Genomic DNA, 23,886 nt, shown 5'->3' with positions numbered 1-23,886 from the left:
TACCTATCTGCGGTGATGAGTTTACCAATCTCCAAAGGATGCCGGTGATCAGTTTACTATATCTCCGAGGGTCTAATAATTTTATGAGGGGCTATATAGTGATGAGTTCGTACACGTCCGACTGCAGGTAGTCGTTCTCTAGAAACCATCCGATGTTGTAAAATATAAAACGACTATTTAGTTTATTATACACCATAACAATACACACGGGAAGATTCAAAGACTTGACACAAGAAATAAATGACTTAATAAGAAAAAAGAACAGAGCAAAGCAGACAGCGAGAAGGACAAGGAACCAGGTGGACAAAAACAGAGCAAACAGACTAAATAGAGAGGCCAAACTAGCACTACAACAACACCGTAGTCAAAGTTGGGAAAACCATATTCGAGACATGGAAGAACAAGGTCCAAATATGCAAAATATTTGGAAGCTCCAAAGAATATCCAGAAAGGACAGAAAACCAATCCCTCCAATATACGGAGAAAAAGGAATAGTATACTCCACTGAAGAAAAAGCAGAGGTAATGAGAACTACTCTCTCGAGAGGGAGTGCACAATAAACTACCACCCAGACGAAAACATCGACTTTATAGGAAAAAGTCGAAGATTAAAGAGAAAAGCCCAAGGACCCAAACGAAAACATTCCACCAACATGACCGGAGGAGATAAATGAGCTAATTAAAAATACCTCGCCAAAAAAAGCACCTGGACCAGACCAAATAACAAATAGGGTTCTAAAGTATTCCTGAAAAATATAATCTATCCGATAGTAAGATACAATAAATTCCCAAACCGATGGAAAGAGGCCAATGTTATTATAATACCTAAGCTAGGAAAGGACGGTGCGTTCCCGCAAAATTACAGGCCAATAAGCTTATTACCTGCAATCAGTAAGATTGTACACTTTGGATTTAGATCAGAGCACTTCAGCGAGCTATAAGTTCTCAGACAAACAATACACAGGAGCTGTTTTTCTAGACGTAAGCAAAGCTTTCGATAAGGTATGACTTGATAAGTACTTGGACGTCTCTACTTTTATTTTTGATGATGTCCATAAATGTAGTTATTGATATGTTTGCTTGTAGTCCAAATCTTTTACTTACGCCATTTACTTTGTTTATTAGTTTCTGTAAACTATTTAAACTATCTGCAAAAATAATGGTGTCATCTACATAGCAGATGTTGTTTAGGCGTTTTCCATTTAAAAGGATTCCATGTTCGCAATTTTCCAAGGCTTCACTAAATATTTCCTCTGAGTATAGATTGAATAATATAGGTAAAAGTATACATCCTTATCTAACACCTCGCAAAATCTGGATCGCTACCGTCGGTTCATCTCCAAGATTTATTCTTATTGTTACTGATTGGTTCCAGCATAAATTTTTTATTATACGCCGGTCTTTATTATCTATTTGGGCTTTTGTTAGAAGGTCCATTATTTTTCGTTGTTGAACTGTGTCAAATGCTTTTTGGTAGTCTACAAAGCAGGTGTAGATATCGCAAGTTATATCTCTGCATCTTTGGAATAATACCTGTAGACTAAACAGTACATCTCTCGTACATACACCTTTCATGAATCCCAACCGTGTGTCTGGTGTTCTCTCTTCGCATAGCTTATATATAATCTACGATGTATAATTTTAAGAAAAAGTTTTAGTGTATGGCTCATTAGACTTATTAGCCTATATTCTCCCCACTTTTTCGCTCCCTGTTTGTTTGCTAAAGTAATAAATTCTGATACTAGCCAATCTTTTAGAATATTGCCTGTGTCAAAGATATTATTGAAGATTTTACATAGTATTCTTCAAGATTCATCATCAAGAAGTTTAAGATATTCAGACTGTACTGCGTCTGGTCCTGGAGCTCTCCCTTCTTTTAGTAAAATTATGGTTGCTCCTATTTCTGCTACTAGTATAGGTGGTCCTGTTTCCGTAAGTATTGGGGACTGATTCTCCCTCTCATCAATTTACATTTACTTTGTAGAATTTCGATTTCTTGGAATTTTTTTTCAGTTCTTTCTGTTTGGCTTCTCTGATCTTTTTCTGTATATCTCGCTGTAATGTTTCATACATAGAGTTATTATCCTTCTTTTCCTTCGTTCTTTCATTAGCTGCAGAATCTCTGTCGTCATCCATTTCTTATTCTTACCTTCTTCGTTCTTCATAAAATTGTCTTTAGTGTCGTCTATCGTTTCATTAAGGGATTATATCTTCTCTTCTGTGCTTTTCGTTGTAGTATCGATTTCTTTGGTAGGTTTTATCACTGTTGAAACTATTTCGATATCTTTTGTTAACAAGTAAATACTCTATTTGGTTTTTTATGATAAGGTCTTCTCCGTTGATTCAACTAAAATTCGATATTCATCATTTATAGATTTTTATTGAAAAAAATTTATGAGTTTTTTGGATATTAGACTAGGCGGGATCTGTAGAAATTCAGATCATAATGGACATTTTCCATAGGAAGCTATTTTTTTGCTGGAATCCCTTTAGGATGTGCCCAATATCGATAATCACGATACGCGCCAGTCGCAAACCCTGTGCTAAATTTTTTATTTAACAAAATCTGAAGAGCAAATCTTATTTGCTCCTATTTTCATTTATAATTCGGAAAATATTGATCCTAAAGAAAAAATTATAACAAGTTAAAAGTTTCGTTATTCAATTTTACACAATATTTCGTTAGCTAGAAATTGAAAATTTAATGTTTATTGTTGAAAAAATAGCAATAATTGGAAAAAAAGTACAAAAAAATGAAGTTAATCCTTTAAATTTTTTTTTATTATAACTAATAAATTAACAATCAGAATAAAACAATGTAATAAGTTAATGTGATGAGTTTAGGTCCTGTCCCTTGGTTCTGGCGTGATGTGGTCCCCTCCAGTGAGAGAATCACGGGTCCATGTTACTGGTCTGTTGGCCAACGTCGCTTTAGTCTTCTGATAACTCGATGTTGAGGTATTGCGGAAATTAATGGATTGGAGTGTGTGTTCACTTTTTGAATGTATTGTAATTTCTTTTGCTGGTATACTTCTTTCACTGTTGAGATATTGAGATCCTCATCCAATCCTTTAAATGTTTTCGACTTTCTAAACTTGACTTACAAGCTCCATATTCCGCCTAGAAAAACCTTTTAATATGTTTAAAACGTGTGCTAAATTTTGTTAAGATCGGTCGGATAGGTTTTGCATAATAATTTTGCAATCCAGCCTACTGGAAAAAAATCGCAAATTTTCAACTTTATAGTAGGCCTTAAATAAGGCTCTCAGATAGTTGCCAATTTTTTTACATATAAAGGAAGGCTCAAACTTTCAAACGCTTTTTGTAAAATTCAAATCGGTTCACTAGGAGAGCCTAGAAAATTTTTTAAAGTTTTAAACATTTTTTAGGCTTATAAAGCTTTTTTTTTCGTTCGCCTTTGTTTTAACAATTTAAATTATTTATTAACAATTTATAAATACATATTTGTTTACTAAAAGTAACAATTTACTTCAATGTATAAATTGCAAGCTCAAAAAAAATGCACGAAGAAAAAATGCAAATACTTGTTTAAAATACAATTGTTTATTGCAAATTTCCCAATTTGCAATTAAAAATGGTATTTGAAAATATAATATTTGAAATCCTTGTCGTCCGAGACAGCGATTAAAAAAAAAGAGCAAAATTGGTTAACAAGAATCCGAGATAATGCAATTTTTAGCGCGCGCTATGATTTTGAACTCGCTGATTCACATTTCGAGTGAATGTCCCCCACCACCACCTCTCATGCATTCCGAGCGACATTTTACGCCAAAACGGTTTTTTATTTGTCTTTTTTATGGATGTTGCCATGAAGCACATTACGTAAAACTTTGGATATAAAAAGTACTTGACAAGACGAAGGTATTTGTTTAAAAACGAGCCCTCTATCACTTATGGTTACACGGCAAATGTATGCCAACTTTGACCTTCAATATCTCGGCAACCAGTAAGCCGAATGTATCTTCTTTTTTCAAAGAAGCGTCTTTTAATGTTCTTTAAGTGTATAAATTTTGAAATTGAAATGTTTAAAGCTCGTAAAGTTATTCAATTTGTTTATAAGCCTAATATATATAAAAAATGTATTAAACTTTAAAAAAATTTCTAGGCTCTTATAGTGAACCGATTTGAGTTTTACAAAAAGCGTTTGAAAGTTTGAGCCTTCCTTTAAGCGTAAAAAATTTGCAACTATCTGAGGGCCTTATTTAGGGCCCACTATAAATTTGAAAATTTGCGAGATTTTTCCAGTAGGCTGGATTGCAAAATTATTATGCAAAACCTATCCGACCGATCTTAACAAAATTTAGCACACGTTTTAAACATATTAAAAGGTTTTTCTAGACGGAATATGGAGCTTGTAAGTCAAGTTTAGAAAGTCGAAAACATTTAAAGGATTAACTTCATTTTTTTGTACTTTTTTTTCCAATTATTGCTATTTTTTCAACAATAAACATTAAATTTTCAATTTCTAGCTAACGAAATATTGTGTAAAATTGAATAACGAAACTTTTAACTTCTTAATTTTTTCTTTAGGATTAATATTTTTCGAATTATAAACGAAAATAGGAGCAAAAAAATGAGAAATTTTCAATTGTTTTCAGATTTTGTTAAATAAAAAAATTAGCACAGGGTTTGCGACTGGCGCATATCGTGATTATCGATATTGGGCACATCCTGAAGGGATTTCAGCAAAAAAATAGCTTCCTATGGAAAATGTCCAATCCAAAACAGATCCCGCCTAGACTATATGGAATGTATAAATGAGGAAAATAATGAAACAACTTAAGTATTATTCCATGATTTCTGTAATAGATAGTTACAATTGTGCCTGGTTATATCTGGAATAACTGCATTTCTCTAATTCTTATAGGCATGGCAACATTTTTTGTAGTTACTTGTCATTGATTTTATTTATGATCGATGATACTTTGAACAGTACAATGATCAATCGCACAAGACTTAAGTGATGATAGCTTGCGAATTTTGGTTTTTCTCACTTAACTCTAGACATTTACCTCATAAGTTAATCTGGCGCTAAACAGTATTGTTATTTAGTTACTTAATAATTTTGCTTTTATATACATCAAAGTTTTATTAACATAAAAAGGGAAGCATATACTTGTCACTTAACAGATACGAAAACCATAAATGATCTTTAATAGAGCCTTGGCATAAAAACAGGTCACCACTAGTCAACATATAAGATATTAGTCTGTTTACGCATAAGTACACCAACACAAAAGCAATTTCTACAACAAATGACATCTCTGCCAGACGTATTATCGATTATACCATTAGTTTCTGTCATAATTGGTTAATTCGAGCACCAGCGTATCAAGTTAATGCTCTGTCACTGTTTCTTAGTAAACTCACACATTATCAGCCATTGACGTACCGCTAAGTACCGCATAGCTAAAATATTATTTTTCATTTAATTAGTTTTTCATTTAGAACTCCGGCTTAACTTTACATTAATAACAAATTAATATAAATTACAGCATGAAAACTATGCCACTAGAAACTTTTAACGTCCGAAATGCTTTTAATACGTTGTACTAGGGTCACGTAATGAGCTCTTTGGAAGCAAGGACCTGTCCTGGGTATCTGAGGAATGTGATCGCTGATTTTCTTTCCGAGAGGAAGATTGTGGTGGAGAATGGTGTGACGGTGGATGTAACTGCTGGGCCGTTAAGCTATCAAGCCAGCAGTAGTAACTCAGCAACATCCTAGTTAAACATATACATATATATATATATATATATATATATATATATATATATATATATATATATATATATATATATATATATATATATATATATATATATATATATATATATTATTGTGATATCACGAATTTTAATTTTAAAACTTTACAAAAAATATATATGGGACATTATTAAAATTTTTGATTTATGATTTATATCACATCTTTCAATTTTGTTATCTCAGGTTTTACTCGTGCTTCAATATCTATACTTCACAGCTGATGGGTTAGGTGCAAAGAATAACGGAATAAAACAACATAATATGATATGAAAATAATGTAATAAAATAAACTGATTAAAATACCTCCAAAAATTATTAGCATACAATGTTTATCAAACAAAATTTGTTCTACGTACGTGAACCTTCAATAATGCATGGATAATATAATACAACTACAATCTAAGATACAGCTTATTATTCTACATAAACAAATTAAATAATATTCAGTGTCCTTCCTAATGCAATTTTGATGTAACGATTGTACCAAGAAAAATTTGTATTAAGTATCCAATTCTCTCCACAGCTCCGTGTGCACAGCTCTAAGAACAAATTTGATGTCCTTCGACTATCGATAACTTATTCACACGTTACTAATATGATATAATATTTTTTAACCCAAAGTTCTCAAATTTAATATATTATGAATGTTTCTCCCGTTGAAACGCTTCCTCTGCCTTGAGTTGTGACAAATTCCTTGTTCTATGCAAAATGAACTATCGGTTCTCAGCAGCCTTCTATGTAATTGGCAATATTAAACAAGATATTGCAATTTAGTGTCTTAAATACTCTCCTTCGAATGCACGTACCTTTCCAATGATGCCAGCCTCTTTTCCTCTCGCCAAACTTAATCTCTCGTTCCGAAATAAACAGCGATACGTAGAATATAAGTAGGAAAAGTTTACTTACAAATTTGTACCAGATCAGCTACCATCGGACACAATTACTTCACCAACTCACAACTTATTCTTTATCACTTACTACCCTTGGATACCACTTCGAAAACCAACCATTCACTTTAAGAAACTGGAACTAACTGACTCTCTCATCTCCTCTATCCATTCATCCAACCTCTCATTATACACACCCATCACCACTTTCCAAATTCTCGGCCAATCAGAAATTTGCATACCACTCCCACATAAAATCAGAAATACCTACAAACTTTCCTAATTCATATTATTTCTACAAGGACACTTAATTTCTACTGGGTATTTACATATTCCGAACAATCATTTATTTATTAACTATTTTTATTGTCCTTTTCATGGCGCAAATCCGGCTTACGGAACACTTTATGGCTTATGGGGAAAAACCATCGTTAACTTCTATTCATTGTTATATTTATACAAAAGATTATTTATGACTAAGATTACCTTTGGTCAATTCCAGGCAGCTCGGAGTATTTTTTTATTTTCTATAATCTCTGAAATATTGATTTCATCGTACATTTAATATCTTTACCCTTCAATTTTGAATACCACAACAATATATATGTATATATATATATATATATATATATATATATATATATATATATATATATATATATATATATATCAGATGCACTAACGATGGAATAGTCATTCCGAAAACGTTCTTTGATGTAGTCCAATAGGGTTGTTATATTAACCCTGGTAAGACGGTGCCCATATTCTTACATAAACAACGGTGCTCGGAGCGTTTGCACCCCATCCATATATCCATTTTTTTTATATGTAAACGTCGGGGAAATTTATTTAAAAGATACTTATTTCTTCATTAAAAAAAATAATAAATTATCGTTGCAAGACAAACATATCAATTTTTAACAAACACAGAGAAATTTATAACGAAAAGAGAACTAGAACTACAAGCGACTAGAATATGAGGAAGAAAAAAGAGAGGCTTTGAAAAAAGTACAAGAAATCCCAGAACGTAACAGACATGAGAGCAGAAAATTCTATAAAAGAATGAAAGAAAGCATACCATATAGTCACTTAAACCAAAATTGACAATATGCAAAGATAAGGACGGAGAACTACTATCAGAGAAACAAAAAATTATAATGAGATGGAAATAATACTTTGTGGAAAACCTAAATGCAGACAATGGAAATGATCAAAACGGGACAATATATTTTACTGCGGAGCAGCACATTGAAAATCCGAGTTATGAAGAAGTAGTTCAAATAATAAAGAAACTAAGAAACAGTAAGAACCAAGTGCCAAGAACAGACAGAGTATCGGCAGAATTGTTGAAATATGGAGGACCCGAACTCTGGGGAAGAATCCATTACCTGATAAAGTTGGTATGGACTAAGCAGCAAATGCCGTAGAAATGGGCCGTTGCGTTGGTCTTATAAAGCCAATATATAAAAAAGGAGATAAAAGGGAATGCCAGAATTACAGACTAAATGTAATGTAATGTACAAAATGCTTTCTGGCATTATCTACACTAAATTGTTAGAATACTCCGAAAATATAATTGGTGATTATTACAATGGATTCAGACCAAATAGAGCCACTACAGACAACATTACTTAGAACAATACCAGAGAAAGCTTATGAATACAACATGTAACTATATAATATGTATATAGACTTTAAACAAGCTTTTGATAGTGTGAAAAGAGACAAAATGCTGGAACACCTCCGAAATCTAGGTATACCAAAAAAATATATCAGCCTCATAAAAATGACGTTGCAGGGTTCAAAAGCTCAGTTAGAGTAGATGGAGAACTGTCTCCCCTATTTGATATCAACATGGGGGTAAGACAGGGAGACGCACATTTAAATATGCCGTTCAACCTTGGTCTTGAAGCAGTCATCAGAAAAACCAATGTAACTGGCTATATAAACACCAAAACAGTACAAATTATTGCATATGCGGACGATGTCGCCATTATTAGTAGAAGCAAGACCCGACTAATGGAAACGTTCAAGGAAATTGATCCTGAAGCACAAAAAAAGGGCTTAAAATAAAAGAAACAAAAACTAAGTACATGACTATCAAAAGAACACCAGAGAATGAAAACAATATAGCAATAGACAACTATACTATTGAACGTGTGGATGCCTTTACATATCTGGGCACAGAAATCAATCAGAAGAATTCCGTAAGTAGCGAAATTAATGCACATATTTCCAGTGGAAATCGTACATACTATGCTAATAAAAGATTAATGACATCGAAATTATTAAACATTAGAACCAAAATGACTATCTACAGAACTTTGATTAGACCCGTAGTAACCTACGGTTGTGAAACCTGGGTAATGACGAAAAAAGAGGAAGCCCAACTCAGTACATTCGAGAGAAAGATACTGAGAAAAGTATATGGCCCGGTGCAAGAGAAAGACGGCACATGAAGAATCAGGCGAAACGAGAAGGTTAATGAACTGAACGAAGGGTATGACATTGTAAGATTTGTGAAAAGTCAAAGAATGTCATGGCTAGGACATGTTCAGCTACAAGAAGACACGAAAACGACAAGATGTTAGAGTGGAAGCCGGTCGGAAGGCAAAAAAAAAGGAAGGCCCAGGACGAGATGGTTGGATGACTTGGAAGACGACCTGGAAACCATGAATATAAGACAATGGAGGAGAAGGGCCCAAAAGATCTAAATGGAAGGACATAGGCAAGGGCCCATTCAGGGTTATGATGCCAAAAGGAGAAAAAGAAGACACACAAACAAAGTTGTTACACAATACAATAATGCCGGGACTGTTGGTCTTTTTTTTCTCTGTCATAAGTAACACCGATCTTATCGACATTGTCCCGAAGCTATGTTAGATCCAGTGGAACATCAGAAACGTTCAATTTAGGATATGCAATTTTCATGATTTGACGCAACTGAAAGTGCATATTATATGTGTTTTGATATCTGTAGATAAAATTTTCTTTCACAAACTCCCGACCAAGTCTAATAAGAAACTTCGTCTTACATTTAAATGTTTCTCATTTATGATTTATGGCTGAAATATCTAATAGGTTATTATATAGCCCATTACCGTGGGTCATCGTGTGTTTGGCGCTGTGTTGTGTTTTGTTGTGCCATTTTGTCCACTACGTCTACAGCTCCTTTTGTTTTGTTTCAATGAATCATTTCTTGTTTATAGGCGTCTTTTTCTTCACCAACTTTATCATCAAAATGTTCCGTCCACAAATCGTGGGGGTCAGAAAAAGAAGGTCTGGGGTGCAGCTGCATCCCGCACCGGCTTACGAGGGTTAATAAAGAAATTTTTTAGATAAAAATTTTCATATTTAAACTTTTATTAAGTAACATCCTCTTCAAGACTAACTTTTTCTCGAATAATAACCAACTGCCACTTTTTTAATAACTATTTATAAGGGGATGCTGCAATACCCCATAATACCTCGCATGTCAGGTATTTGTGTCCACATTTAACCAGAGAGCTATTTTTTTTTAAATATATAGATATGCCTTTGGCATATCTATATATTTATGTATTTATATTATATATCGGTGACGGTTTATTCCGTCATGATAAATTGTGCATTTTACTTGCTTTTATATTTTTACTCAAAAGCTGAAGTGAATAAATACTTTGGAAAGTAATGTTGATACTTTCCTGGCGCCTACATTTTTTTAAGTAAACTTTTAAGTAAGTTTTTATTTCAGTACTCTTTTCTCGTTCATTTATTGTTGATTCTATCAGTTTGTCATATTCATTTCTAGGTAACTGTCTTTTAAGGACATAAAAATTGGACGAATTCTTCCCGAGTTTCAATTGGTCATTTTCTGGCATATCCTGGTAGCCAAGCTGCATTAAGTCCCACACATTTTATGTTGTTAGCACATTTCTTAAATTTTTGTTACATTGGCCAATACATCAGTCAACTCGATATTTTTGTTACATTGACGCTTACCACAAAAGCCCACAATTTTTGTTACAATATCTCAGATTATTAACTGTAGCAAATTGTTAATTTTAATAATATATACAAATGAGCCAATGGTTTATTCATAATATCTTTCGTTAAAATGTTAAAAGGAATTGGCGAGATCACGCAATCCTGTCGAACACCTTTTTTATATTTCGTTATCTTCAGTTGTCTTTTTTCTATCAGTACTACCGATTTCTGATCATAGTAGCAATGTTACGACCATAATGTTAAAATGATGTTAATTTATTTTTGAGTCCAGTTTTTTTGTAAGAGTTTTACCTGACGGTCAGTGATTTACGGCTTTATTATAGTCAATAAAACATAAACACATATCTTGGTTTATATTTAGACATCTATGGAATATTGTTATTTACTGTTATTACACAAAAATTTCTAAATGTCTACTGATCCTATCGAAATCCCTATAAACAGATGTTGTTGACGGTTTGAAAAAGTTGTAAATCAGTTTTTGAAGTTTATAGTTGTCATACTGTTAAAGTATTGTACATAATTTCGTGTGTAAATAAAGTTATTTTAAAGAACTGTAACAATACACTATTCCCTAAGTTAGGAATGATGGTATTTCCTGCGGATTAGAAATAGCATTATTAATTAATGACGATAAGCATTCATGGATAGTTTAAAGCGTCTTTAGACAGAAGTTCTGAACTTCATCTGGTCCAGGAGATTTCCAGTTATAAAGGTCTTTGATAATACTTGACGCTTCTTCAGTAGTGAAGGGTTGATAGGGAGTAATACGGTAGTGTTGACAGGTGTTAATCGTATCTTTGATCCATCCAGCATTGGTGTTAACTGCAGCTAGAGTGGAAATTTGGTTTCTCCAAAACTCTCTCTTCTTCTTGGCTTGGCTTGACTTATTGACACGTACTATAGTGGAGTTGAATTTCCGATGTAACGCCTTCTCAGCATGCTCAAAAAGAGCATTGTCGCATTTTCGGTTGTTACCAAATTTGTATCACAACATATGGATGTATCAATAAAAAGTATCACAACATATGGATGCGAAGTGTGGCCCCTAAAAGACAGATCAGAGAAAATGCTTAGAGCAACAGAAATGGACTTCTGGCGCCGCTCGGCGGGAATCTCCAGACGCGACAGAATAACAAACGAGAGAGTCCGAGAAATCATGGGGGTTACACATAATATTGTTGATGACATCAAAACGACACAACTCAGATGGTACGGACACGTAAGGAGAATGCCGGAGAATAGAATACCAAGACAAATTCTTGAATGGCAACCAAGAGGTAGGCGAAGACCAGGAAGGCCTAGAAGAAGTTGGAGAGAAGGAGTTGATAAAGAAATCAGAGAAAGAGAACTGGAAGACGATCTATGGAACGATCGAATGAGATGGAGATTGGAAATCGGAAGACGTCGAAGAACGTTGTAAACCGAAATTATATATATATATATATATATATATATATATATATATATATATATATATATATATATATATATATATATATATATATATATATATACCAAATTTGTACCTCCTTAGTGGACCTGAATAAAATTGCAGTGCTTAACATGATTTCTTCAGCTCTTCTGATTACTTTTCTACTTGTGATTCGTCGAATATATTTTCGTTATTTGTAACGAAACTCTGTAATCTGTCTTTCCGATATTAGTATTAATGCAACACTAGCAATTGCTGTTGCTGCACACGAATAGGCAAATATTTCACTGTATGAGCTTCTACGATATAATTGAGTAGGATGTTAGTGTTCACAATTTGTAATAGTACACCTAGTTTCTTAGAAGAGTTTATTTTTGGTATTGGTGGCTTTCTAAGTGAGTTTGTTCCTTTGAACTTTTGTACGGCATATGCCATTTGGCTTTCCAGGCTATCATGCAACTCATTGCTGTCCTGCTGTGTGTTATGAGGTTAAATTTCTCGTATGACAAGCTCAGAAATCTGGTCTTGTATTTTATTGAGGACTTGACCTATAAGTGCGTCTTAATATAATTCTTAATATTGTTCTGAAGGTATTTTATTGTGACATTTTAAAGTAATTACTATTTAAATGCGAATAAGCCACAATTAAAGGTTAAAGTAAGTTTATTGACGTTTCAATTTCCACTTCGATGAGAACGATTTCCGAAGTGGAAATTGAACGTCAATAAACTTACTTTAACCTTTAATTGTGGCTTATTCCCATTTAAATAGTAATTGATATAATTCTATTTGTAATTTGAGAAGAATTTCCGAAGAGAAACTCGAAACGTCAAAGTAAACGTATTTTCCACTGAAGTTGTTGTTAATTCCCATTAATGATTCTTCTTCTTCAAGTGCCATCTTCGTTCCGAAGGTTGGCGATCATCAGGGCTATACGTATTTTCGAAACTGCTGACCGAAACAATTCGTTGCTGCTACAGTAATTAATAATAGTAAATAATATTAACATATACCACAAGAATATAGCTTCAAACATATTTACGTACGTCTATGTATTTTTCTACAGTCAAGTCATGATGTTGGTATTACGAACCAGATAGTTTATGCATGATTTGGTCACGATAATATGGGTATATATCAACAACCAACAACGCCCAGCTTGCTTCTAGCTTAGAATAGCACCAATTGTCATGGAAATTTGAAAAATTCAGACGCAAATATAACGAGAAATATCTATTTGTTAGTTATGATGGCTTCCTACGTAAATATTCTTTTACTGTGGAGCTTCACAGGAGGCAATCAATTTTACATACGTTAGTGGGTAAATAAATATACCTATTTGAAATAAATAATATGGTAAGTAATATAAAAAATTAAATAAACATTTATATTTAGTAGTTTACGTTCACGGTACATATGAATATATATATATATATATATATATATATATATATATATATATATATATATATATATATATATATACATACATACATACATGTAACCTTAAAATATATCCGTTAGGTAGCATTTAAGAAAAAAACAAAAGACGCTGAGACAGGTCGGTTTTCAAATAAATTGAGTTTTGCTTCCATTTTCAATAACCGTAGCTACGATAACGGTACCATGATGACGTCGTGATGACATCATCCGTTTGATTTTTAAATGAGAATCTATGTTTTTTCTGTTAAAATTAAATAGACAATAGAATTTTAAAAAGACAATATATATCACTATTGTCCTAAAGTTAGTAATTTTTGATACGAGTACATGTAAACTCATCACCAATTAGTATAAATGTACTCGCAGATAGTACAAACTGATCACTGCAATAAAACCAGGAATTTTAAAATAGACCCGGAGGGATTTGCAAACTGATCACTGGTTTAACTGCACCCCGTGGTCTCCGTTCGGTTCGCGGAGATAAAAATACGTCCGAGGCCAGAAAGCCCTGCCTGTCGTAAGAGGCGACTAATGGGTAAGAATCGAGAGGTGGAGAGCCGTCGCTTGAGGTGTCGGGTCTGTAGAAACGCACTAGGGGCGCTTAGGCGTCACAATCACCTGTCTACACTCCTAGTATCCGAGACGAGACTCTCGTGGGACCACTCTACTCTCATTCCCAGAGAACCAGGTGAGGTTGAACAAACTGAGCCCGTACGCACCTCTTTTGGCCCACACCACCATTAGGGGCGCCGGTATCTCGGCACGTACCCACCTAGAGATTTAAGAGTGGTAGAGGAGAGATCCTCGGCGGCGACATGTCTATGTGTGCATAATCGCAACACAGGTATTACGGGCAGGGTGGAGCCCCGCGATGCTTTATGCATCACGCCTCCCTTATTTTGGTGTTGGACTCGTAGGGGCAGTGGAGGCGCTTACGGTCATATGCCGAAAGGCCAGGAAGACCAGGGTCCTGCCAATTTTATAATTGGAGGAGCACGAATCATAGCCATGCACCTTGTGGTATAAATACGTACAAAACCGGCCTTGATAGGTTTGATAATTTGAAAGAATAATCCCAGTCCCAATGCAAACAAAATAACGAAGTTGGTGACTGACAAATGATCACAAACATTTTCATCAAGAAGTTTACTATCAAAAACCTGTGCAGCTGAATTTTCAGATCTCAAATCTGTTCGATTAGCAAATACTTCTAATGGGCCACTCACCAGGAGATACCCGATATTAATATATCAGTTAAATTTTAAAGCAACTGGCTTAAAATAATTTCTGAATTTAATAGATTACCACGTAAAGAAGAACTGTAACAGACAATTAGCAATCTTCCGTATTATAAACCAGCGCCTTGGTACAAAAATTCTGATGATGAGTTTACCTATCTGCGGTGATGAGTTTACGGGTCTCCAAAGGATGCCGGTGATCAGTTTGCTATATCTCGGAAGGTCTAATAATTTTGTAGGCTATAAAGAGATGAGTTGGTACACGTACTTTAATACAAGTTTAATTTTTAATATTGTTCTGAAGCTATTTTCTTGTAGCATCTTAAAGCAATTACTATTTTTATTGGGAATAAGCCACAATTGTTTAAAATAAGTTCATTAAAGTTTCAATTTCCACTTCGGAAATCGTTCTCAAAATACAAAACATTAATAAATTAACCAAATTTTGTCTTTTGTTACTTGGTGAAAAATTCTTTCATTTTATCGGATTTATTCATATAGACATTTGAGACATATATTATACATTTTAAAGTAGACGACTTTAAAATAATATTTCCAATATTGCTGGGGTGCGTTTTTGGAACGACTTTATTATAAGATAGTTTATTCGATTACATGAAATCAACTTTAACTTGAGAATATCAGTCAAAAAAAAATCATAGCATGTGATTCGTCTTAAAAAAATCTGCCATGATGACAGTAAAGTTCTCCTGTTAGTGATTCCATAGTAAATCATGAAAAAATCAGATCAAAGACCTTATTTCTTAAGCACAAGCTGAATCTTATTTTAATCGAAACAATATGATGTTTTTAGCGTTAGAGTACCAATTTAAATGGGAATAAGCCGCAATTAAAGGTTAAAGTACGTTTATTGACGTTTCAATTTCCACTTCGGAAATCGTTCTCAAAATACAAACTAATGTTTGTTTAACATTTGTAATCTATTAATTGTTATGTTTGATTGTAGTTGAAAATAGTTAGTATTAGAAAATTTATTGAGACAATTAGGCGTTGCCAGACTTCTGTTTTATGTATTTAAGACCTTCCAGACTACATAAAATCATAAGTGTTACATATGGCTAAACTCGTATTGAATAGGAGATTCCAATAATGACTGAATATACAGGGTGATGAATTTGAAAAACCAAAGTTACTAATAATATAAGAGAAACAGCAAATCTGGCAACATTCCAAATATCAAATATGGAATATCCGTATCCCAAAATAGGTGTATCTTAAATTTTGTATAATAATGACTAGAAATTTACGAGATAATTGGCCGTTTCCAGATTTTTGGTCCACTATGTATATTTTATCTCAATATATATAAATTATGTTACAAACAAAACAAAAACGAAACATTATAACATTCGATAGAGGTAAATATCACGCTGAAACAAATTCATTTGATTGTCGTGGCAGGTAAAATATCAAATTGTATATTTTGTATAATTTCAAATAAAATGATGTCCATATTTCATACACAAATTAAATAACCTTTCTGAAAACCGTTCCGAAAACTTGTGCGGCTAAAACATACCGTGAAATTAAAAAAATGCGCCATAAAAACGACCGTTTATCAAGAGAAACCCTCCCAAGATAAAAAAGAGGCTTTGAGGGCTTTATTTAAGACACAAATGATGGTTATTAAGTTTGACTTATGTGGGAATAGACGAGTTTGGAATTTTTTATGTTAGGTATTAGCCGTAAATCACAGGAAATAAATAATTTCTATTATACAAATTATATGTATCTAATTTGATAGAGAATTTATTGGATATATAATGTTATAGCATAAATCAATGTGTATCACGTTACATCAATACAAAATAAGAAATAAGGTGTCGATATTACCACAAAGAGAAGTTTAGTTTTCAAAACTTTAAATTAGTGCAGTGTTAAGCTGACTACTCACTATCAGGTACGCCTGAACAGTTACGCCTGTTTGCCATGGATTCTCAAGAAGATGATCTGCTCTTTTCTCCTTATTTTTATAATTTTTGTGAAAATCGCGCGTGTTTTACAGACCTCAATATCCACTTATACTTTAATATACTATTCTTTGCTTTGTACCAGTTAGAACAGTGCGATTTATTCTGTACTAATGTCACAGCGCATTTACATGTAAGTTATTTAAACCAGAATTCTGAAGCACGTCAAATTAATTCTGAATTGGCACACTATCGAACGCTTTCTATAGATCTATAAACATAAGATGAGTTTTTAAATTTCTGTCCACTCTTTTTTTACCAGTTTACCAGTTGACCAGTTTACGAATGTATTATCTAAACAGGATCTAACAGGATGAAAATCTCTTTGCTTTTCAACGTGCTTTTTCTATAATTCCTGCCAGTTTTTTATATCCTTATTGAACTGATGAATGATATCTGTCAATATTCTCGAAAGGCGCTCTTCGTTCCTAAGATATTTATTAAAAATTTATATAGGTATATTTCCATTTTCACCATTAGAAAATATTTGCAATTATGATTGAATCTGCTGTGGCAGGTTATAAAAAAAGGAAAAGCTTACGGTGGATTGTGATTTCGCCCCCATTAAAGATGAACTAATCTGCACTGACTTAATTTGTGTTTTTTTCTTTTTGCTGGTTTTCTACATACTCACTTTACTTCATATTACTTTATTATATATTATTAATAACAGCTATTATCAGACATTTTTAACAAAACGCTTCTTAGTCTCTACCAAATGACTTTATTTTCACTGACCAGATACAAAGTGAATCCCGAAAAAAAATCAAGGTTCTTCTCAACGAACCGATGCCAAGAGGATTTTTGAGAGTTTTATTCATTTTACGCTTGGTGAAAATTTTTGTTAATCGCTGGTACTTGATTGAGAACGTCAGCGATTATTTTTTTAAATTTATATCAGAGAAACAGAAAAGCGACGAATTGAACAGATAGACGGAGACTCCTCTCTACTCGAGGGCGAATTGGTTGTATCTATAAACACTTAAAGTATGTTTTCTCATTTGAAATTCTAAAACGCAAAATACTAAGTGGTTATAGGAACTTATAGAGATTTTAATGATACAAAGAGTGAACAAAAAATACTACAATATTTCTTAGAAAGAAATCAAAGTTCAATAAAATGAGAAAAGTAGATTGTACAAAGACCTAAAATAAGACGTTAGGCTGGCAAGATGTTACATTTTCGTGACCAAATAGGATCTTTAGAATGGAAACATGAAGACTTGTCGGCCAATGTGAAACTAAAAGCATTCCACTCATGGATATACAGGAAAATTTTGAAAATATCATGGAAAGAGTATGTAACAAACTACAAAGACATGAAAAGAACTAACTAAGAAATGGACATAATGGAAACTTATAAAACGCGAAAGCTAGAATACCTGGGATATATTATGCGTGGTTAAAGATACTGAGTGCTTTAATGGATTATACAAGGTACGATCAAAGACAAGATCCAATTGTGCCTCCATTTTATAGTATTCCTGTTAGAGTTGCTTGTACTTTGTGTCGGTGAGAACGAGAAATCTAGAATCATCCTTGGTAATTACTTTGGTTCTCAAAATTTTCGTATTATTATCTATAAAAGCGTTCCTCACAAATTTCACTGAATATTTTTTAAGAAGTAGCATACATTGACTATGATTTAACGTAATTTATTCGTATCTACATTAACACATATCATGGAGTTGTTGGCGCATGGCGCTCATTGACACTTAACACATGGAGCTTGTTGACTAACCCATGCCGAGGTCTGTTGACTTAGTTGACAAACCCCATTATGTATTCAAATTTCAGAATTTGTAAACTAATTTGAAATTTTACAATGGATTAAATTCAGTTTCAATAGTTTTAAATGTTAATTGTAGCAGAAATGTTAATAGTATCGCAAAAGACCACAAAAATACCACAGAATTCTCAATACCACAAAAAACACTTCAGCGGTATGTAGTTAAGAACAAATTATATAGTGGAAATGTAAGCTAGAACGTGTAGGTTACTTCAATAGGCGAGATACTTTATCTGAGGAACAGAAGACACTTCTAGCTAATTATCTGAAATAAGCTTTGTATATTTATTGCGATTTAACCACCAAAAGCTCAGAAAATTCGCCTTCCAGTATGCCAGTAAACCATCTAAGAGTTCCAGACAGCTGGACAAACAATACAATGACAGGTTTACATTGGTATACATCTTATATTAAGACAATTAGAGAAGTTGACGAGACAAGTATCACAACTGTTCAGAAGCCGGATAGAATAGTGGTACTACATGGCTTCAAGCAAATACGCAAACTCATGTCTGCAGAAAGAGAACCCTTGTAACCCCTACTGTTGTAGTTTCAGTAAGTAGTAATACTGTTCTTTTGTTCTTCATTCATTTTCCTGGACCTCTTTATTAGAGATGCACCTGTCATAAATCCATCTTGATGGATGAAAAAACAACATTTTGGGATATTTGTCTAGCATTTTGTGTTTCACACAAGATGTTAGGAGCGCCCTATAGTTTTGCTACTCGACAACCATAAATCCCATCTTTCTATCAAGGCTTTAGATATTTGTAAGAAAAACGGTGTAACAGTTTTACTGTCCTCCGCACTGCTCGCACACCTGGATGTTAAACAATGCAGGTAAGACATTTTCTATATATGATTTTCCTGGCATTGTAAAATTGAGTCTGCCTCTAGCTGCTACGCCAATCAACATAATGGATGGATTCAGTAAAACGGGGATATTTTCTTTGAATGAGGGTATCTTCACAGAGAGGGACTACTTGCCATCAATGTGACAGACATACCTACACCAGCAAATGAAGAAGGACACGCTACCGAAAACAACAGAAATATTTCAAGAGTGGAGCAAGCTGAAATCATGGAGAATCCACCGAAAATTTTAGAACATTTCCCAGATGTCAATGATAATTGATCTGCAAACACAGTCGTATCGACAAAAACAGACCCTGCAAGTTCGATATTGCTTTCCCCTAAATTCGAGAAAATCACCGTAGAACGGCAAAACTGCTATTTTAACCTATATTTCGATAAAAGATGCTCTCGCGATAGAAAGACAGAACGCGAAAGGAAAGAAAGATCCACATAAAAGAAAAACATGCAACCAAAAGAAAGACATCCAGAACACGAAAATTATAGACGGCTGAAAATTTGTGTTCCGGAAAGAAAGCCCGATTCCATCTACGTCTGCAGCTCATCAGGACTCTACGTTCTCGGAATCTGAGGCTGGAACTGAGTGATTACTATGTGAAGAACCCTGTCGAAACAGCACTAGAGGTGATGGCTGGGTGCAATTCACCCAATACAGTAGATGGGCTCACATTAATTGCACGAATAAAAGTAATATCACTTTTTCCATATGAATCAATTCTGAACCCCAGGTCGTTAGTCAACTAAACCCGCACCCGGGACTATTTGACTTATTTTGAAAGGCAGTCAAAATTTGTTTAAAACTTTTTTCCACGGAGAATTCGAATAAATTAAAAATGTATGTACAATACCTGAAGAAGTATAAAACAAGGTGTCATAGTTAAATTTAATAGTATCCAAAAAAATATATCAGTAAAAAATAATTATTAAAAAAATAAGTCAACAAAACCCGGTCTCCCCTAATTATAATAGCTTCTAATTCTAAGATTGTAGAAATTATGAAATTTTGCAGTGCTAATATAACTCTGCTTTGCCAAAAATCAATACTGCATTCCCCTTTATATGTCTATTTAATATGTCTATTTTGCCCAACATCCTAAGTAAATCTAGTTTCCCAGAATATGTAACTGAACTAATATTTATTAGTTACGTAACTTCCAACAAATTAGTCATCTATTTCTCGTTACCGCATAACTTCTAAAATTGAATAGTTAGAACTATATTTGTGTATTATTTTAATAACATACCTTTCACTCAGAAGATGGAATGGATTATCTTACCTGCAAAAAAAAAACAGGAAATTATAAATAATTATTTAGAATTGTTTTTTTATTTATTCATTAACTAATCACATTGGTCATAATTTTTTAAGTAATAAATAAAATAATTCAATTTTTAAGCAGATTTATTATCGAGTTTCCCACCTTTTTTTCCTTTGGTCTTCCTATTCTACTTTTTTCATAAAGTTGCAACTCAGAAGTTCTTTATATTTGGTTATTATTATGAGCAGATACACTCTCGTCCGGAATATCGTAATGAGTTCAGTTTTACCTTAAATTTTTACCTGAAGAAATAACATTTTCGTCCAAGTCAAATACTTTTGCATATACACTTTCGTCCATGGGTCGAGCTCCGCGGAGATCAATCCCATAATTAAAAAAAAGTTGTCTTACTGTGTTATAAAATTTATTATCTTAGATTAGTGAATTTCTTAGACTAGTAATAGTTTTTTCAGTAAAATTTTCTATTTTACTTTTCAAAAACCTCTCACAAGCTACAGTTTTGTTATTAGGTTTGTTACATCTATGAATGCTTTGAATTCTAATGTAGATCTCATTTTGATATTGATTGATAGCCTCTAAAAATACGACCAAAGACCAAAGCAATGACCAATCCATTTTCCTACTTCGGTTCTGTTTTTGTAATCATTTGTTAAGCCAAGTTCTTGAATTTTTCGCCACCAAGCCTGCGAAAGATGGAATCTACATCCGATTATTTTAGATTGACCCCAAACTGATTTAACAGCTTTATGAATTGATTTTTCAAAATCAATGACAATATCTTTTCAAAGAAAATTTAAAGTTAACTCTGAACATTTAGTCCTTATCAAATTAAAATATGTTTCATATGTACATGATAATTTATCTGGCAATAAACAAAATACTACTGGAATGTAGTGGCCATTATCCATAGTAGTAGTATCCATAAATTGTAAATATTTGATAATAGAATTTTGGGCAATATTTAAATCTACCACCCATATATCGTCTAGAACACTTACATAAATGTCTGAGATTTGTCTCACAATATGTAATAGTCAATTTTGCACTCTTATCATTTACCAATAAAAAGTTTTCATTTCTAGACGTGACGATAGGGTTCTCCAATTTTTCCAATGATTCAAGTACTTCTTCTAACGTTTTTGGTAAAACTGGAAGTAATTTTCTTCTTACATTATAAATACTTCGTTTCACAGATTTCAAATTCATAATAGTTCAATTGGTATTTTCTTCTTCACTTAAAACGCGATTTAAAATTTTCCTGGGATGAGTACTTGTATCTTCTGCAGCTTTACGCTTAGCTGCTACTCTTACCAACTGTTAACGCTTAGCAGCGTTACAACCTTTGGCACGACATCTTCAGCGTGATTCCCCACTTTTTAACTTTTCCGCAAAATTGAATTTATAGCTATTCACGAATAAAAGAGCAATTTTCGTTGCATTTTTTTTTCACCACCATACGTTTGTCGAAATTCTTCATAACGTTTCAAGAATAAATGATTTTCTTAACACAATTCAAGACTATAGCAATATAAACACTTTAAGAATATTTTCACAAATGAATAAACTCGAAGATTCGTACATATTTATATATTTAATATTAATTGCTTCTTCGAAAAGCATTATGAAAATTTACCTGACCCTTTGGATGAACTTGTATACCTCAATTTTAGGAGCTTGGAGGAAAATGTATAGCTTCTTTCATGACACTCATTATTTTGGACAAAAGTGTAATCGCTGATTATTATTAATCATGCCACATTGACCATCTTAACAAATGCTCTCTCATTTTGGCATTAATCGGTGCCACACCTAGACTGTCCTTAATATATTCATTTTTAATTTTATCCTTAATTGTTATTCGGCTAATTCGTCTATGCATTCTTATTTCCACGACATATATTATTTATTTGTCTTTCTCTTTAACTATTTTATAAAATTCACCCCAGTTTCATTAAAATCTTTCAGTATCACAATACATCACTCTCCGAATTCCATTTCATCCATGCCGCCCTAACTCTACTGCAAACATTTACATATATTTCCCACTTACTTAGTAATACCAATTTTAAATATCTACACCTATTAATTTTCACAATCACTTTGTAATTCGTAATTATCATCTTCTTTGTAGCAGTATATCTATTTTTAAATGAACTTTCTAGGTACTCTTTTACTTTCCTCCTCCTTATTCCTTGAGCCCTTGTCAAGGCGTTATGACACTCTACATATTATTGGCTTGCCGCTTGCTTGCTTATCCTGTATCATATGGACGGCTTTATGTAAGGATTTTCCCACTAGAGTCTTCATTTGGTCTGCCCATCGTGTTGGTGATCTTCCTCTTGGTCTTCGGCCTTCTACCTTTCCTTCTACTACCAATAGCTCCATGATCCCCGTTCTTCTAGCTATGTGGCCGAAGTAAATTAGGTATGCTCGGTTTACTTTTTTTAAAAGCCTGTATTTTATATGAATCTCTTCCAGAATTGAAAGGTTGGTTCTATATTCTGTTTAGGAACCGCCTAGAATTTTTCTTTAGACCCACAATAATTTCGAAGGCTTCAATCTTATTTCTATTTTTTGAGAGTCCATGTTTTAGCTGCGTATGTAGTAGCAATGGGAAAAATAAGGGCATTGATCAACCTGAGCTTAGAATTCCTTGTTATTGTTCGGTCTTTATATATTTTAATCAGTTTAGCTGTTGCGGGACGGGACATTGCTAGTCTACGCTTGATTTCTGAGGAGCAATCGCCATTGTTGGTTATCAGGGAGCTCAAGTATACAAATCTGTCTACCACTTTGAAATTCGCCCCTTGGTGTATGTGCGGTAAATTATTATTTGTCTACGATCATACTTTTTGTTTGTCCGGAGTTCATTCTGCACTAAAAGTACTTATAAACGTTTTTGTTCAAAATTATCTCAGCTATATTTTTTATTTAAACCATTTTTTTATGGCATAGAGATTCTTGATAAATCGCTTTTTTCCGCCCCCCCCCTACGAGAGGCAGCTTTAGGGGGAAGCCAGCGGTAAAAGTGGTAAACTTTTTTGCATCTTTTTTGGGGTTCCAAAATTGACATTATCAGCTAAATTCAGCGAAACAAATAAACGTGAACTCTGTTTTAACGCTTGATTGAAACTGAATGTTTGTTGGTGATCCTGTATGAAGGGTACTTATGACATT

The 23,886-nt window shown here is 33.4% G+C and overlaps 1 protein-coding gene across 1 annotated transcript in view; it reads left to right on the top strand.

Moving 5' to 3' along the window:
• The first annotated feature begins 13,340 nt into the window (after positions 1–13,340).
• LOC140442611 (15-hydroxyprostaglandin dehydrogenase [NAD(+)]-like) overlaps positions 13,341–23,886 on the top strand; it is a 78,835-nt gene continuing 68,289 nt past the window's right edge. The window contains exon 1 of the mRNA XM_072533618.1: positions 13,341–13,451. Within this exon, the coding sequence (XP_072389719.1) occupies positions 13,449–13,451 (3 nt within the window). The 5' untranslated portion in view covers positions 13,341–13,448. The remainder of the gene's footprint in view (positions 13,452–23,886) is intronic.

The sequence above is a fragment of the Diabrotica undecimpunctata genome, chromosome 6 (assembly GCF_040954645.1).
Source record: "Diabrotica undecimpunctata isolate CICGRU chromosome 6, icDiaUnde3, whole genome shotgun sequence".
NCBI lineage: Eukaryota > Metazoa > Arthropoda > Insecta > Coleoptera > Chrysomelidae > Diabrotica > Diabrotica undecimpunctata.
This window is presented reverse-complemented; position numbering and strand designations above follow the sequence as displayed.